The sequence below is a fragment of the Eumetopias jubatus genome, unplaced genomic scaffold (assembly GCF_037043125.1).
Source record: "Eumetopias jubatus isolate StellerSeaLion01/CBP00866 unplaced genomic scaffold, mEumJub1_p1.0 scaffold_7, whole genome shotgun sequence".
In the NCBI taxonomy this organism is placed as follows: Eukaryota; Metazoa; Chordata; class Mammalia; order Carnivora; family Otariidae; genus Eumetopias; species Eumetopias jubatus.
The window spans coordinates 136,918,869-136,938,014 of NW_028274813.1; the positions used below are offsets into that span (position 1 = coordinate 136,918,869).

Here is a 19,146-nt window from a genome sequence, read left to right on the forward strand (position 1 = left end):
ACAATTGTTCAGGGGTCTACTGACAAGAGTGTTTCTCACATTTTGTTTAAAAAGAAAACAACCCAGACTAACACCAGCAGATGAAAAGATGGGATGGTGAAGTTGCTCACCTCCACCACATTGTTTTTATGATTAGCCTATAAATTGGCCATAAAAGGGTGTGATAAATGCAACGAAGCATCCAGAAGCCGTGAGAGGACATTGCCGTAGCCTGCTCATTGGGCAAAACCACCTCCCCCCTCCGCCCCCAACCATGTCTTAAATGCTGGAACGTGCTGGCCCTCTGCTCAGATTCCAACAAGCAGGAGTTGCATTCCCCTACAATTTTTCAAATCAGTAATTAAAGCCTACCTGCCTTTAATGAAGCTGTTGTTATTCTTTATATGGGGGAAAAATGCACCAGATTGCAGAGTCTTACCAATAACCACTGGCAGCACACAGATAATCTTGAGTTTTATTAAGAATTTAAAAATCTAAACATTTTATAGAGGCCTGGGAAGCCTACCTAGAAACACTGCCCTCGGGCATTTCCAACTTCCACATGTCCGTATACCTCACTGCGCTGCGCACCCCCCGCCCCGCCCCATGACAGACAACGTGGCAGCACAGTGAATGTCGTGTTTTTACTATTTGTAGAAAACTGGCATTTAGGTTTCAAAATTAGTAATATTACAAAATTACCAGCAGCAGTCTTAAGCCTTTCAACAATGCTTATGAACTCCACTTCGCTGACCCAAACAAGGCTATTATTCCAAGTTCAAAAAGCAGGACTTGTCCCAAGGAGGCGTATCATACATCCTGCAGATACTCAGGCCACATTGCTCAGGACCCATTTGTGACCGTGTCTTCTTCCATCTCCTCTTCACCATCATCATTGGGGCCTAAAGAAGAACACAAAGCCAGATGTCATACTCAGTTCAGAGCAGGGGCTCCTCTGGATGCGAGTGGCCATTCTGTGAAGCTACTGCATGCTAGTTCCTGGACTAGGTACAAACCCAGCCCCAGGAGCTTAGCGTCCAGAGACTACCTCTTTGGCAAGTATCGGAAGGGATGGTCAATTCCTAGGCAAAGGGTCACAAAGGTGTTTTATAAAAGTCAAACTCACTGTATGACATTCAAATTACCCATTTTGGCTGCACTGATAATTCCCTTTGTTGTGACGGTAAAAAGCTTATACTTTGTGTTTTGTTCTTACTGCTACCGTAGGCAAAGAAAATGGGAATACTCAAAAGACATCTGGATACCTATTACATGCCAGTTAATGGGAATACTCACTGACTTATTGTCTCTAAATTAGAGAAACCACGGAAACAACCAAAAGTCTTACATTTGTTCATCAATTTATGACAGATACTTGGGTCAATGTGTTCTGAAAAAGGAAATCTTTTAACTGTCAGTGTGTGGGGAAATTATTCTTGTTTAAGCCTACTGCTTCTACAGTTAGCCCCAACATCAGATTTCTAGATACAAAACTACCAGGATGAGAATGTCAGTCAAGTTTTAGTGCACTCAGAAGCCTCGGCCCACTGAAATCTATGGAGTACCCTGAACCATGTCTCCCTTCCTCTTCCCAGTGAACCACCAGATCACAGTGAAAATCCAAGAGATCCTTAGGCCCAAATAAAACATTTCAGGGGAAACAAATCAGCTCAGTAACTCTGTCATATGACAGTCACAATAAGCCATTGTGATAAAGCCTCTTCCCCCACCTGTCACCACTGAGCCTTGAAAACCTTTGACATGGGGCACCTGGGTGGCTCAGTCAGTTAAGCATCTGCCTTTGGCTTAGGTCATGATCCCCCCCGCATCGGGCTCCCTGCTCAGCGGGGAGCCTGCTTCTCCCTCTCCCTCTGCCTGCCTGCCTACTTGTGATTTCCCTCTGTCAAATAAATAAATAGAATCTTTAAAAAAAAAAAAGAAAGAAAAGAAAACCTTTGACAGGTTTCTAATGCTCTCGGGACATAAGACCGCATTCATCAGTCTGCAGGGCCCTGTGTGGCCTACTGCATGCGTCCTCTGTTGGCCCATCTCACCACTTCTCCCTGTGCCTTGAACTTTACTCCCATTGGCCTCTTTCAGGTCAAGTGGGCAAGGCTCCCGTTTGCCACAGGTGCTTTGCCTATGTGGTCCCCCCTTCCCCCCTAGAATGTCACTCTGCCTTCCCCCCTAGAATGTCACTCTGCCTTTGTTTAGTTCAGCAATTTGCAAACACTTTAGTTTTAGGACCCAAAGAGCTTTTGTTTAGGTACACTTATCAATACCATGTTAGATTCATCAATACTGTATTAGACATTAAGATCAAGTATTTTAAAAAAATAGTAATTCATTAAAAAAAGTCTCCATTACATGTTAACGTGTACGTTTTTATAAAAAAATATAACATTTTCCAAAACAAAAATATTTAGTGAGAAGCTTGGCATTATTTTCTATTTTTGCCTCGCTCTATCATGTCTGATGAAGAGCCGTCAGCTGGACCCCGGTACTGGCTTCATCAGTCCACCTGCTGTAACGCTTTGTCTTCACTGAAGGAAATGAAGAAAATCAGCCTCACACAGACGTGCAGCTAGGAAAGGAAGGAGTATTCTAACAGTCTTTGTAGACTTTTTGTGGGTTTTCCTGTTTGATGCTATGCTAAAACGTGACAAAAGTGGTAGTTTCTTAACGGTTAGTTTGCAATGTGGAGTCCGAAACCTTATCAATGAACTTTTCATACTCTCTTACTTGAAAAATCCATAGATCTACCTTTTCTTTGAAGTGACTAGTTTGCTTCATGTTCGAGAAGATGCCTGCCTCTCAAATAGAACAAATGTTCAAGTGCATGGAGACAACCCACCAACCTAGGCATGTGTTTGTGCATACTCTCGTCCTGTCACCCAGGCTATCAAAAGATACGCACTTAAAAAGGTGACATTTAATAACACTAATCTCTTTGCTTCGTGAAGGATGATCTTAAGTGAAACATTTTACTAAGAGAGTGCACAGCAGTTTAGAATGAGGACTGCTAATACATTCTAGGCCATGGCCTTGACCTGTGTTGAGGCCCCGGCAGTTTGACCTACCATTACTCTTTTTTTTTTTTTTTTTAAAGATTTTATTTATTTATTTGAGAGAGAGAGAGAATGAGATAGAGAGCATGAGAGGCAAGAGGTTCAGAGGGAGAAGCAGACTCCCTGCTCAGCAGGGAGCCCGATGTGGGACTCGATCCCGGGACTCCAGGATCATGACCTGAGCCGAAGGCAGTCGATTAACCAACTGAGCCACCCAGGCGCCCCCCCACCATTACTCTTGCGCGATCAGTGCAAATGTTAATAGCGGTGGTAAAAGCAAGTAACACCTTAGCGTTATCATACGAAGTTTTGACCTCACAGATGCCCACAGGCTCAAGGGCTATACAGTGAGAACCACTGATCTAATTAATGTCTTACTCATTTTTAGCTTCCGTTCAGACATGACTTGCCCAAGGGAACTTTCCATGAGTTGCCAGTCTAGGTAGAAGCACCCAATTACATTCATATCAAAACTCGTAATACACATTATTTTGGGTAGTTTTTACTTTACACCTCCAGCACCCAACATCCTGCCTGACACAAAGTTGGCATTCAAATATTAGAATAGCCAACACTTAGCAAAAAATGTATGCTCATGTCAGACACTGTGCTAAGTGCTACCTATAAACGCTCTTTACTTATCCTCCCAAAACCCCTTTGAGGTTGGTACTATATGTTATCTCAAATTTAAAGATGAGGAAACGGACTTAAGATTAAGTGAGGCTGAAGAAATTCACCCAAAGACAGAGCTGGTGAGGCTAAGATCTGAGCTTCATGCTGTGTGGCTCTGAGGCTTGTGTTTCTAACCAACTACTAAGGAATCTAACACACACACACACACACACACGGGTGAAAGTCCACACGGTTCCCTCTGGTGTTTGGTTACACTGCATGGCTAGGGAATAATGTATGCTTCAACTTTTACATAAAAAACCCTCAGAGTCCGATGCCAGAATATTCTCCATCAAATAACTTATCCTCAAAGATCATATAAAGGGATTTCGCATACGTTAGAGGCTAACATTCCTGGGTCATGGCATCTGAACTGTTTTGGAATCACTTCAAATATAACATTAACTGGGCAGCCCACAGACAAGAACACTGTGTCCTGACCTGATCTGCGCTCCCTGCCAGGTATCTGGCCAGACTGCAGCAAGCCCTTCAGCCGCTCCACTTCAGCCAGGGTGGATGCATTTGCTATAGCATTCTGGAGGACAGAAAACAATGGAGACGGACCATTAATTGCATCTAAGGATCCACCCAGAAAACCCTACACAAGTCCACAGCAACTTTGTGAGGGGAAGTATTAATTTTGTTGGCGCAAGAATTTTATTGTCACATTGAAATCAACCCAAGACCGAATCATAAATTCCCAAAATTGGTAAACGGATGCGGACCCGCTCTGCAAGAGAGCCAACAATCACTGCAAATATCCTAAAATTTGAGTGAATTCAAGCATCTATTTGGAACTATGTTACTGGATAATTTAGGAAGCAATATTATGAAATGAGGATTTCCCACTGATCATCAAGCAGATCTTGCGAACAGCAATCTTTGAAAATAAAAACTAAGGCAAACACTGAGCGTACTAAGGTAACTAATTGTTCAAAATAAAACATATCCTGGGAAAATGAGAAAGAACTAGAGCTGCCTCTGCTTTGACTGGCTCGTGTAAGTAATTCCAGTCAAAGTCAAGTAATAACTTTATGCTAGTTCCTTCTTACACAGAATACAAGCAGGAATCTAACTGGCAGCGGGGGGGGGGGGGGGGGGGGGAGGAGCTACAATGTTTAGAATTTGGTCTATTACATATTTCATGTCCTAAACCCATGGCAACTCTCTCCAGTCCAAGAGTTAACACGTTATTACCTTGATTGCTTCTACATCCCCTGGAGATGGCCCACCTTTCTTTTTGTCAGTTGGCAAACCAGCACCTGGGTTGAAACTTGGGAGGGGGAGGGAAGAATGCAACTGTTAAACCCCGACCAATGGAAGCTGCTTCTCTTTTACTTTCAAAAAAGCTTTTGAAAGTAATTCAACCAGTGTAGTATCTTATCTTTGTTAACAAACTGATACAAGAAACTCTCTCCTTCAGAAACACCACCCAGTTCTCATCTTCCTCTAGAGAAAAGGCAGGAAGTATACAATGTTGCATTAAGACTAAACACGGAAGGATTTGCTAACCTGGTAGAAATCTCATGTGATGTGTGGACCATTGTTGGTCACGGGCTATCATCACACAAATTCAATACTGTATTAGGCACAGGTGTTTTAATTCTGTAGGAGGCAAAAAGCCAGACAGATAGTGTTTCTGAAGGTGAAGTGGAGTGAAGTTGGATATCCGTATCTTACGTTTTGCTTCTCCTGGCAATATCCTTTGCAAGTTGTGCACCCCGTTTGCCCTTGAACATTTTCTCTGCTTCCTGACGCTCCTACAGCAACACCACACACAGAGTTAATGGAAATAGGAATACCACATGCATTTAGATGCATCCCTCAGAAAACACGGAAGAAAACTCTCCTGAAATACTGTGGGCTGGTAAAAATACCAAAAGCCAATTTCAAATAAAAGGAGACAAAGGCCTTGCCTTCTCTGGTGAGGCGCCCTGAAGAAACTTCCCCCTCCTAGTTTTAAGGAGGGGCTCTGGAGGAACTAAGAAGGTTTAAAAAGAGAAAGAAAGAAAAACCAAAAACACTCCCAGTAAAGGGAAAATCACTCTAACAATTAAAGCTGCTGAAAAATGGATTATATTAGCTCCCCACGGGGGAATGTATCTAAACAGTCTGCTGCTGACGGTGCTCACGGTGGCTCTGATCCCAGGCTGCCTGAACGGCCAGCACTATTACACAAGACAGTGTACCCCCCCCCCCAAGTCCTACTATAAACTCTGAGATGCAAAATACATGATTTAACGTTTTCTTTCCCACGTTTTTATTACAAACCAATAGTAAAACTCATTAGGCAATTGAAAAAAATCAGTAACAAAGGTACAAAATAAAGCACATGAATCTATAACGACTTACAACCAACAGAACCATACTTACTTTTAGTTTCACCTTCTGGAAATCCAGTACTCTGACTTGCGGAACTTTATAAATTACGTACAGTCTGTAATGCTTCTTATTTGTTACAGGATTTCTCAGAATACTACAAGAAAAGAAATAACATAATGCCAATCTTGTTCATGGCGCAGCACACAAGAGGTCCATTTTAATAGCACCAGGTGAGTCCATAAACTAAGGAAAAGTTCACATTTTTTCACATTTCGGTGTTACTAAGTTAACATTAGGGAAGCTTTAATAGAGCACTGGACCTAAAGGAAATATTTTCACTCCTTGTTTTTAAAAGGTCCTTCTTACTAACGGATTGCTTTAAATTCAAGGCTGGTAGTGGTATTATTATAAGGGACTTCACTGTCACCACCACCAATCATTTCCATACCTTAGGTAAGTCAGTGATTTCAGAGATGCCAAAGGGTCCAGATCACCCTGTAAAAGAAAAGGCCACAGGTAAGAACACGGAAACCATAGGCTATTTTGAGATTCTGAAACGGCAGATGCCTTTGGAGCAAGGACTCCTCTTATATTTTTTTTACTGCCCTAGCATCTAGCACATACTAGCACAGCACAGATGCCTAATGAATTCCTACTGACTAAACTGGTAAGTAGATTTGAGCTTCTTAAACTTACAATCTTAGCCCTAACAGTTTCTGTCTCAATAGCAGAAGAGACAAAAAATTTTTTTATTTCCTGCAGCAACCTCCAAAGGGCTAGAATTTAAACCAATGATTTAGCAAAGAGATGTCAAAGTTTCTGTAACTTCAGAGCAAGTTCTTCACACAGGGAACCCCAAACTGGAACCTGGGGTAACATGGTTCTCCCTGCTAATACCTGTATGCGCCTGGTGGTGGTGCAGGCGTCGCATCATCTTGGGGGCAGGCACCTTTATTCAAGCCTCCCTCAAACTGCTTCAGAGTCAAGGACAAGGAGTATAGTTAAAAAAAAAAAAAAAAAGGACCCACTTATGGGACAAGAGCGGGTTAGTTTTTGAATCTTCCCAAAGCATCCCATAAAATATAGTACAACAAGGACAGCAAAAGCAAAAGCAAAAGCAAAAGCCTGTGGTCAACAGGTAGAACTAACAGAGATGAAAAGGCATTGTGGCAGGAAGCCTGAAACATGAAGACGTAGGGACAGAGCACTGTGAGGACAGTGCGAGGCACACGGGCCCAGCATGTGCACAGGACGCAGCAGAGGGAAAGCGGAGACGCACGGGACAAACCGGAGTGCTCCGAAACGACCAAGAGGCAGTGAGAGCAGCCACCAGCAGATGGGCACATGCCAGTAAGGAGAGCAGCAAGGCTGGGGCAAGGCCCGAGGGGCCAGGCAATTTGGGCCCTCAGTCTTAATACTAACCACAAATGGTGTCCTTTCCAGGACAATGCCCTACAAGGAGGAGAAACTGCTAGGACCAGACTGAAATTGAGCGGGACAGGGGCAAGAGGGACAATGAGGAAAAAGTACTGATAAAGGCAAGGGGAACAGAGCCAGGAGTTCAGAAAAGCAGCTGCCACTAACAACCACCAGAGGGAGCTCTAGAGCACGCTACTGGCATAACACCACTCAAAGAACTACACAGGATGACCTAAAAAGGGACAAAGACAAACATCGCATGATCTCACTTGTATGTGGAATCTAAAACAAAAAAAGACCAACTCACAGCAACACAGAGCTGACTGGTGGTTACCATACCAGAGGCTGAGGGGTGGGGGAGAAGGGAAAATGAGCTATTGATCAAAGAGTATGAACTTTCAGTTATAAGATGAGTAAGTTCTGGAGATCTAATGTACAACATGGTGACTGTAGTTAATAATAATATACTACTGTATACTTGAAATTTGCTGAGAATAGATCTCAAGTATTCTTACCATACAAACAAAAAAGTAAATATGTGCGGTGATGGGTATGTTAGTCTGGTAACAGTAATCACTTCACAATGTATACACCTATCACAAATCACATTGTATACCTTAAATACATAAATTTTTATTTATCACCCATACTTCAATAAAGCTGCAAAACAAAACAAAAAGGAACGAAAGGCAACTTTTGTTAAACTCACACGCAGACACACACAAACTATGTAAAATATAATGATGATGACTTGATGGGTTTCTTAGACAGAATAAATAAATAATACGTTGGGAGGTATGAAATGTTTTTTTTTTAAAGTCACTATTGTTTAAGAAACTAAAGGTAAAAAAAATAAAGAAACTAAAGGTATTGGTTAAGTTGAAACTTTAGTATAATTTTTAATTCCCAGAATACTAAGAGTGGGAATAAGTAATTCCTACACTATTAGTAGGAAAAGAAGAATGAGAGAGAGAGAGAGACAGAGAGAGAATGAACACAGTAAAGGAGAGAAAAAGAAATGCAGAATGGATGGATCAGTAATAACCTCCAGAAAAAAAGACAAACTCAAATACACCAGTAATTAAATTAAATGTGAACAGACCAAATACTTCATTTTTTTTAAAGATTTTATTTATTTATTTGAGAGAAAGAATGAGAGATAGAGAGCACGAGAGGGAAGAGGGTCAGAGGGAGAAGCAGACTCCCCACTGAGCAGGGAGCCCGATGTGGGACTCGATCCCGGGACTCCAGGATCATGACCTGGGCCGAAGGCAGTCGCTTAACCAACTGAGCCACCCAGGCGCCCCAAATACTTCATTTAAAAGAAAGACTTCACACTGTATTTAACAAAACAATCTTACCATATGCTGTTTTAATCTACAATATAAGGTATAGAAAAGCTGGAAGTAAATTTTGGGTGGAAAAAAATGATCATACAAATACTAACTAAAAGAAAGGTAGTTTTGGCATATTATAGCAGATAAATAGACAACAAGGTAAAACAGCACTAAAAGAGATAAAGAGGGACACGGCACAGTAATAAAAAGGTTAGTTCATCAGAAAGGTATTAACAATTTAAAATCTTGTATAACAACTAAGAGAATTTCAAAATATATAAAACTAAAATGGACAGAATAGAGGGCGCCTGGGTGGCTCAGTTGGTTAAGCGACTGCCTTCGGCTCAGGTCATGATCCTGGAGTCCCGGGATCGAGTCCCACATCGGGCTCCCTGCTCAACAGGGAGTCTGCTTCTCCCTCTGACCCTCCCCTCTCTCATGTTCTCTCTCTCTCTCTCATTCTCTCTAATAAATAAATAAAATCTTTAAAAAAAATAAAAAATAAAATAAAATGGACAGAATAGAGTTCTGACTCCAGAACATCTGACTCCACTACCATGTGAGATTTTGACGAACCTACTTCAGTAACTGAGAGCACAAACTCAGCCTTCATCTTTACAAACAATTTTAAATATAATTACAACATACACAAAAATACAAACAGCTCTGGGCACCTGAGTGGCTCAGGCCATGATCCCACAAATCCCAAGTCTGGCTCCCTGCTCAGCGGGGAGCCTGCTTCTCCCTCTCCCCCTACCCCCCACATGTGTTCTCTTCTCACTATTCTCTCTCAAATAAATAAGTAAAATCTTAAAAAAAAAATTACAAACAGCTTCTATCATACCACACATTTCCTATGAATGTGCGTTTTGGGTTGAATACCTCATATATTTTAGAAAAGACAGGGCCTCGGACCAGTGCTTTCTTACTTCTGGAGTCAAGTACTCCTTTGAGAATCTGAAGGAAGCTCTGGACCCAGTCCACCAGGAAAGAAACAATCATGGAAACAGGGAAGGGAGGTAAGGTCATAATAACACAAAATCAAGTTATACAATACAGACTTACACATCCAGTGTTTAAGTGAAAAATTTAGGTTACAAAACATTGTATACTATGAGCTCAATTCTGTTAAAAATTATACATACAGAGCAGAAACTTAAAACGCATCAGAAGAAATAGGTCACCATAATTACACCCAAACAGAAAAATAAAACTTGCCCCTGAGCTCACAGGAAAACCAATTCCAAGTGGATCACTGATCTCAATGTGAAGAGTAAAACAAGTTTCCAGGATGTAACTGTCCAACAAAATTTAACATGTTACATATGTAACTGAATATTTTCTAGTAGCCAATTAAAAGAAAAATACAAGTGTAACTTATTTTAGTAGTTATTATTTAACCTATTATCCAAAATATTATCATTTCAATATAAAAAACTGATAACTTACATTTCTGGGGGTACTAAGTCTTTGAAACCCGGTATGTATTTTATAGTTCTTAGTACATCGCAATTCAGAGTAGCTGCTTGTGGCTACCATATTGGACACTGCAATTCTAGAAAACAACTTATGTTTACAGAAAACAACTCTTTCTGTAGTGGAAGGCTGACAGGCCATCAAAAGTACTAGCAACAACAACAAAAGACTGATAAATTGGACTACGCTTAAATTAGGAACTTTTCTATCAAGACACCCTCAGACTGTCAAAAGATGACCTACAGAGTGGAAAAGGCTATTTAACTGAAAGAAGCCCAGATCTTGAATTATGAAAAAGACAAAGCATGAGGACATACTTCTCTGGGTTTTCTAAATTGTCTGTAAGAGGCATGTAACACCTTTAATTCCTCCCCCCAAATACATTCCCCCCACGCCCCATTCGACTTACCAGTTCCACAAGACTATTGTTGGTGAGAATGAGTTCTGTCAGACAGGGTAGAGCCTGATCAAGTCCCTCACCTATACGGCTAAAATGGGGGGAAAAAAAAAAGACTTCGTAAAAGTGAAAAGTAGGTAAGCTAACAATTTTATCTAAGTCCTTGTACAGAAGATTTCAGACTCCAAAGGTGGAAGAACTTTAGAGATCTTTCTTCCAACACCCTAACTGACAGAGGGAAAATGAAGCACAAAGAAGAAAACTTATCTAGGGTCACAGGGTTAGTTAGTGGCAGAAGCGGGATGATTTTAGAACCCATGCCTCCTGAGGATTCCATGACCATTTTGTCTAGTGAAAGCTAAGGGAAGAAGAAACTGTGTAGAACAAACTACTTAGGTTACTTCATGACTTTTGTGCAGGTAGCACAGAAATACAAGTGATTCTGCATTCACAGCTCAGGTACATGACAAACAACGACACTATAAGGGAATGGTTAACTCATATGAGAAATACGCCCACTTTAAAAAACCAAGTCACTGGGGAGCCTGGGTGGCTCAGTCAGTTCAACATCTGACTCCTGATTTTGGGTCAGGTTGGGTTATCAGGGTCCTGGGACAGAGCCCTGAAGTCAGGTTCCATGCTCAATGAGGAGTCTGCTTAAGATTCTCTCTCTCTCGGGGCACCTGGGTGGCTCAGTTGGTTAAGCGGCTGCCTTCGGCCCAGGTCATGATTCCAGAGTCCTGGGATCAGGGAGCCTGCTTCTCCCTCTCCCTCTCCCTCCCACTCCCCCTGCTTATGCTCTCTCTCTCAAATAAAAAATAAAAAATCTTGGGGCGCCTGGGTGGCTCAGTTGGTTAAGCGACTGCCTTCGGCTCAGGTCATGATCCTGGAGTCCCAGGATCGAGTCCCGCATCGGGCTCCCTGCTCGGCAGGGAGTCTGCTTCTCCCTCTGACCCTCTTCCCTCTCGTGCTCTCTATCTCTCAAATAAATAAATAAAATCTTAAATAAAAAAATAAAAAAATAAAAAATCTTAAAAAAAAAAAATCCCTGCCCTCAAAAAGCAGGAATTCTAAAAAAAAGATTCTCTCTCTCCCTCTGCCCTCCCCCAACTTGCATCTGAGTGCACGCTCTCTCTCTCTAAAATAAATAAATATATCTTTTTAAAAAGCAAGCCACTACCAAGGCATCTGGATGGCTCAGTTGCTTAAGTGACTGCCTTCGGCTCCGGTCATGATCCCAGGGTCCCGGGATCAAGCCCCGCATCAGACTCCCTGCTCCTTGGGAAGCCTGCTTCTCCCTCTCCCACTCCCCCTGCTTGTGTTCCCTCTCTTGCTGTGTCTCTCTGTCAAATAAATAAATAAAATCTTAAAAAAAAAAAGGCAAGCCACTACCTAGTACTAAAGACATTGTCTGTAGACCTTCAATAACATTTTCTGATAAAATTTACTCAGAGGTGATGAAAAAGGGTTAAAGAAAACTCCAACTTCAGTAAGTAATATTCTAAAAATCAGTTGTAAAGAAAAACAAATGGCAGAGGATATGAGATAGAGACACTCAGTCAAAAATATAATTGTTGGGGGCACCTGGGTGGCTCAGTCAGTTAAGTGTCTGACTCTTGATTTTGGCTCAGGTCATGATCTCAGGAATAGAGTCCCGCATGGGGCTTCACACTTTGAGGATTTTTCTCCCTCTCCCTGCTCTCATGTTCAGGTATGCGCGCGCTCTCTCTCTCTCTCTCTCTCAGATAAATAAATCTTCAAACATACACACACACACACACACACACACACACATAAATAATTGAACTTTACCTATCTATTTAATATAACCCCTCTGATAATTACAATTATTGTAATTGTACAATATGTACAATTACGTACATATTACCAAAATATGTACAAAACGGCATGTTTGTAATTTAAATATCTATTACCATGAATATGTAAGTATTTCTGAATAGATGCAAATAAAATGACACCAATACCAAGTTAATCTCTGGACCTATATGGGAAAAGTGCAGCTTGTTTCTCATTTAAGAAATATGTAGGCTCGGGGGCCTGGGTGGCTCAGATGGTTCAGCGTCTGCCTTTGGCTCAGGTCACGATCCTGGAGTCCTGGGATCGAGTCCCGCATCGGGCTCCCTGCTCCTTGGGAGCCTGCTTCTCCCTCTGCCTCTCTCTCTCTCCCCCTCCCTCCCTCTCTCTGTCTCTCATGAATAAATAAGTAGAATCTTAAAAAAAAAAGAAATATGTAGGCTCAACTGGCAGTTAAGTACTATGGCTTCTTCAGGGTTCACTGCAACATTACTCTAGGGGAAAAAAATTACTTTCCACTAACAGACACTTACCATATTCTATTGTTGTTCACTAATAATGTTTTCAGTCTTCTCAACAAAGGAAAACCATCCAGTTTCCTGATTTCATTGTCAGAAAAATCAATAGCATCAAACTGGTCTAAGGTAGCACCTAGATTTTCAATGACAGGAATTTTATACCCTGTAAAATAGAAGGAAAAAAACACACAAGTATTAATATGGTTAAAAGGTACATTAAAACCGTAGCAGTACTTCACAGTAATTTGATTCAAAGCTTCCATTTATTCAGAAAGTGTTTACCTAGCACCTACACTGTGCCAGACACTGTGCAAATAACTGGTACATAAAGTGAGGAACAAGAGTCACATGTCCTAGCTGCCACGAAGCTTACAGTCTAGGGAGTGGACAAGAAGATGGTCATGACAACAGGAACAAGGGCTACGGTAATGAGGACACTTATTAATAGTAATACTGGTAGCTAACATTTGCAAGAGTATTTACAGGGTGCCTCACACTGTTCTAACCAAAGCCCCAGAAATAGTTAAATGGCATGAGAATTTACACTGTAAGCTGCTTATTGTCAGTGTCCAAGTCTTGTTCATACATCATGGAAGACAGTTCTTAACCTCTTTTGCATTCCCACAGGCCCGATTCATGGAACTTATCAGATATCCTCTACACCTCCCCCAGCTCCAATTCAGACTTCAAGGTCAATGGTTCATACACAATAATAAACCACCCTGTGAACAATTCACTCAAATACTCACGGATTTGTCAAAATGGGCCTAACTACTGTTCTGGGTGCTGGCAGAAGAAAGAAATGAACCCAAGCCACGGTTAAAGTACATAATTCAGAGCTGCAAGGGTTACACCAAAACAAGTATCCTCAACACTCAATGCACTTCAGATACAGCAAAGATCAATCTGTGCCGAGAGCGAAAGTGGTCAGTTACTACTGAATCGAACTTTTCTCTAAACTTAATTTCAACAAAATAAAAGCACTGGGCTTTGTCAGCAAGGAATCCAAACCAAAAGCAGAGCCCGAACTAGTGCTGCACCTCGGCCAGTGTTGTCCCTGTGGAGCCAAATCTCAGGCCTAAATTGTATTGTCTTATTCCCAGAAAAATTGCTCTTCATATCCTTCCTAAAGTCATTTCCTTGAAATGCTGATTAGACAGCTGCACTCCCAATTTCTTCGCAAGCCTAAGGTTTAAATGGCTACATGAATCTGAATAGTTCAGAGCTTCCACCACCTTACACAGGGCACTCGTAGTGCAAGCCTCTTTAAAAAGAAATTTCTTTTTAAGATTTATTTGAGAAAGAGAGCCCATAAGCAGGGGGAGCGCACGCAGAGAGAGCGCGCGAGCAGCAGACTCCCCGCTAAGAAGGGAGCCCAATTTGGGGCTCAATCCCAGGACCCCGGGATCACGACCTAAGCGGAAGGCAGACGCTTAAACGACTGAGCCACCCAGATGACCCTAAAATGTTTTGCTAAAAGGGACATATAAGACAACTGACGCTAATAACAAAGAAATCTTGCGGAAACAATCGCTTTTGTTCTCAGACTTCGTTTCCTCCCTCGCAAATTATAGGTAATTAACACGTATCCTAGCTATACTCCCACATTAACAGTTCAACGTATTTACTGAGAACCAACGAGCCGCTGAGCACTAGGATTACGTTTTCCCAGCTCTCAAACAGTTCAGTCTGCGAAATACGCCAAGCAAGGCCTAGCTGAGGCCCACGGGTGCGGATCCGGAAGCGATCAATCAATCGGCTGGGCGAGTGAGTAGAAGCGGGGGTAACTGAAGCCTCACAAGGGCCTAGGGATGGTTTTTGGGCTGCAACGGCAAGACTCAGGCCCCGGCGGTGCTAGCGCCGCCCGGCCTGGCGCTCACAATGCAGGCCTGCTGGCCAAGCGCCGGCCCTCCGCGCACGCGGCGGGGTGCGAACCACCCGGCTGCGCGCGGAGGCCCGCCCACCCCCCTAGACTTACCCCGGAGGTCCAGCTCGCGGTCCCGCACGGCGTTGGTGTACTGAGCCGCCTGCTCGATCAATTCTGCCGTCAGTTTCACCATCCTGCCGCCTCCCGCTGCCGGTACCACAGCCCGCCGGCTATTCCCGCCGCCTCCCGCCCGCCAGACTTCCCGGCGTCCCCCGCGCCCCGCCGCCAGGCAACACCAATCGCAGCCGGCGCATGCGCGCGCGGCTCCCCGTCCAGGCCGAAGCAATCAAAGAGCCACGCCCCCGACGTCGTTCTCTTCGGAGGTTCGGGCGAGCGCTGAGCTTGTCTCAGGCTCTGGGTTCTTCCTTGGGGCGTATCTGGAGGAGGGCTCCTGATTCCAGATGTTTGTGTCCGCAAGTTAAGCAAAATGTGAAGGCACCCGAGTGGAACTATCTCCATGCATCGTTGCAGCTTGAGGTGGGAGGAGACGCTGTGTCTGTTCTCACTCCACCCAGGAGGGGCGGGCACCCGTGGGATCCAGTGAAGGGTCCAGGACTTCAGGTTCCCATTCCGGGCGGGTGCCTTGGCCCCCCGGGCTACCACGTGAGAACGAGGGCAAGGTCAATCACAGGGCCACTTCACTGGGATCGTCCTACCGCCCCGCGCGCCAGACCCGGCTCTGCGCCAGACCCGGCTCTGCGCCAGGTTCAGTTTTCTGTTAGGCCAGTGAGCTCCAGACCTTTAAATATTTAATGGAAGCATGATATAAAGAAAAGTGCGCAGACCAGGAATTTGCAACGTGACTAATAGCTACAGAGTGAGAACACCTGCGTTGCTGCCTCCCGGTCCAGAAAACGAACACTTTTCTGAAAGCCTCCCCGCCTTCCCAAGGCAACCAGGAATCGAACACCATAGATTAGTTTTGCTTGTTTTTGTTTGTTTGTTTTTTAAGATTTTATTTATTTGAGAGAGAGAAAGCACAAGGGGGGTGGGGTTAGGGGCAGAGTGAGGGAGAAGCCGACTTCTGCCGAGTAGGGAGCCCAACATGGGCTGGATCTCAGGACCCTGGAATCATGACCCCAGTGGAAAGCAGACCCTTAGCCGACTGAGCCACCTAGGCTCCCCAACTTTTGCTTGCTTTTGATACAAATAGAATCATGCAGTGTGCTTTCCTGCCCGGTTTCTTTGGCTTTGTATTATGACCGGAACCATCCAGTTTTCGTGCAGCAATGGTTTGTTTACTTTCGCGGCTGCATAGAATTCCATTGTGTATCTTACACCATAACTTAGCCATTCTGCTGTTGATGGACATTAGCGTTGTTTCCTTTTGGGGCTATTCTAAATAATGCTGCTATGCATTTTCCTGCACATGGATCCAATGCACACGTGCCTGAGTTTCTCCAGAAGTAGAACTTCTGAAACATAGGGTATGGTAAAAATGCCTAACAGGCCAAGAGGCTGAAATAATATACATACTGTAGCTGTGCGTAAGGGTTTCCATGCTTTCAACCTCAGCTTCATTGGTATTGTCAGTAATAATTGTGGTGATTCAGGGGAGCCTGGGTGGCTCAGTCAGTTAAGCATGGGACTCTGATTTCCCCTCAGGTCATGATCTCCAGGTAGTGGACTCCGCATGGAGCCTGCTTGGGATTATCTCTCTCTCCCTCTGCTCTTCCATGTGCACGTGTGTGTGCTCTCTCTCTCTCAATTAATGATAATAATAATAAAAAAAATTGGAAATTCTGGTGGCTGTGTAGTGATAATGCACTATTGTTTTGATTAGCTTTTCTCTAATAAGTAATGAGGTTGAGGACCTTCTCATGTATGTTGTCTATTCGGATATCTTTTGCCAAGTGCTCATTCAAGACTCTGGTCCATTTCCCCCCACCTCCTACTGGATTGTCTGCCTTTTTCTTATTGATTTATGGGATTGCTTTATATATTCTGGATGTGAGCACACTCTGTGGCTTGCCTTTGCACTTTTTGTTGTTGTTGTTAAAACTGCTTAAATACAAAAGAATTCACAGACTTGTCCTTGTACAAATCACCAACGCTGCAAAACAGATTGTAATCCATTTTGTTCTGTTTAGGATAACATCCTATCCCCCAAATCACCAAGTCATAATCTGGACTGCAATTCAAATCAAAAGGCTACGAAAGTGGCCTCCTCACTCATTTTGCAATGGGAACAAGCTTTCACATGGTCCAATTCAAGAGGAGTCATCAGAGGAAGAACTTAGTTCAGGAAGCCCTACCCACTGACTGTCTTTTGTCCTCTTTTTGGGGGGGATTTCACTGTGGTCATGTAGGTCTGGGACAGGAAAAGTTTTTCTGCTTATTGGCCTTTCCACTCTTAGTGGTATTGTTTGATGACTAGAAGTTTCTAATTTTTAATGTAATTCAATTCATCTTTTCCTTTCTGGTTAGAGGGCTGTGTGTCTACATGTGTCCCCAAACATTTTGTTGTTGCTGTCTACTAGTGGCTTAATTGTTTTTCTTTTCACATGCAGCTCTATAATCCCCCTAGAATTGATTCTTTTTGAACTTTTTATTGAATTATGATATACTCACAGCAGAATGCAACCCAAGCACACCCAAGTTAACTGACATCCGGGTTAAGAACAGGACATTGGCACATTCTAGAAGCCCCTCCTTGTCCTTTCAGTGACATGCTTGCCCCAACAGTAACCACATCTTGCATAGATTGGTTTTGCTTAATTTTATATTTATGCAGATAAAATTGTACCTTATGTGTCTCTTGCTTAACATTGTATTTGTGTATAGGTGTAGTTAACCTACGATCGTTGTTATATAGTATTTCGTTGTGTGAATATTCCAATTTATCCATTCTGCTGTTGATGAACATTTGGGTGATTTCCAGTTTGAGCTATTATAAGTGGTGCACCTATTAACATTATAATACCTATCTTTAAGTGAACACATACGCTAATATATACATGGAAATGGAATTGCTGGGTCATAGGGTTAACTTACATTCAGCTTAAGTAGGTTCTACTAGTTTTCCAAAGTGGTTGTACCAATTTACATTCCTGATTAACGTTTGGTATTGTCTGTGTTTTTAATTTTAGCCATTCTGTTGGGTCACAGTAGTGGTATTGCACTGTGGCTTTAATTGCATTTTCCTAAGTACTAACACAGTTGAGAGCTTTAAAAAATATCTTTATTGTCCATTGGATCATTGCTTTTGTGAAGTGTCTGTTTAGGTGTTTTGCACATTTTTCTACTGGGCTGTTTTACTGATTTGTAGATTTTTATATTTTTTGGATATGAGATCTTGGGAGATATGTATGGTGAATATGTTCCTCTCTCTGTGGATTGCCTTTTCATCCTCATAATGGTGTCTTTTGGTGAACAGAAGGTCTTAATTTTAATATAGTGTAATTTATGAACTTTTCTCTATGTGGTTAATGTTCTTTTAAGTCCTTTTAAGAAATTTGCCCACCCCCAAATCATGAATATTTTCTTCTAAAAGTTTTGTTGTTTTGGGGCACCTGGGTGGCTCAGTCGTTAGGCGTCTGCCTTCGGCTCAGGTCATGATCCCGGGGTCCTGGGATCGAGCCCCGCATCGGGCTCCCTGCTCCGCGGGAAGCCTGCTTCTCCCTCTCCCACTCCCCCTGCTTGCGTTCCCTCTCTCACTGTGTCTCTCTCTGTCAAATAAATAAATAAATAATCTTTTTAAAAAAATAAAAGTTTTGTTACTTTACCTTTCACATTTGGATTTGCAGTCTGTCTGGAATAGATTTTTGTGTATGGTCTGAGGCAGGGATTAAGAATATATTTTTTCCCCGCATGGATATTCATTTGACCCAGTTTATCATTTATGGAAAAGACCATCCTTTCTCCACTGCTCTGCAGTGCCACCTTTTTCATAGAATAAGTGTCCAAATATGTGAAGCTCTGCTTCTGGATTAGCTATTCTGTTCCATGGGTTTAGTTGCCTATTCTTGCATATTATCATACTGTCATTTAAAAACTTGACATTAGCCTTAAAAAAGGGCTCACAGTCTTTTTTCAAGATTGTCTTGGTTATTCTTGGCCTTTGTATTTTAGTATAAATCTTAGGTCCATTTTGCATCTAAGAAAGAACACATGCTTTGATTTATATTGTATTGGATTTGTAGATAAGTTTGGAGAATCCATGTGTTTATAGTATTGAGTATTCCAATCCTGAACATGGTGTAACCTTATATTTATT

General features: G+C 42.6%; 1 protein-coding gene across 1 annotated transcript; it reads right to left on the bottom strand.

Moving 5' to 3' along the window:
* Nucleotides 1-442: 442 nt before the first annotated feature.
* On the bottom strand, nucleotides 443-15,131 carry SNRPA1 (small nuclear ribonucleoprotein polypeptide A'). Its single transcript, XM_028122816.2, has 9 exons — nucleotides 14,982-15,131; nucleotides 13,019-13,166; nucleotides 10,683-10,761; nucleotides 6,490-6,536; nucleotides 6,093-6,195; nucleotides 5,400-5,479; nucleotides 4,917-4,992; nucleotides 4,161-4,254; nucleotides 443-881 (listed from the first exon to the last, which is right to left on the bottom strand). The coding sequence occupies exons 1-9, from the start codon at nucleotides 15,061-15,063 to the stop codon at nucleotides 823-825; spliced, it is 768 nt and encodes a 255-aa protein (XP_027978617.1). The 5' UTR covers nucleotides 15,064-15,131; the 3' UTR covers nucleotides 443-822.
* Between the last annotated feature and the right edge of the window lie 4,015 nt (nucleotides 15,132-19,146).

Excerpts from the sequence above, each read along its gene's own strand:
- SNRPA1 (XM_028122816.2), bottom strand. The coding sequence starts at position 15,063 with ATGGTGAAACTGACGGCAGAATTGATCGAGCAGGCGGCTCAGTACACC. Across the intron at positions 5,480-6,092 it reads TCCAGAAGGTGAAACTAAAA|GAGCGTCAGGAAGCAGAGAA; the intron begins GTAAGTATGGTT and ends GTGTTGCTGTAG. Across the intron at positions 4,993-5,399 it reads ATTGCCAGGAGAAGCAAAAC|TTTCAACCCAGGTGCTGGTT; the intron begins GTAAGATACGGA and ends CCCCCTCCCAAG.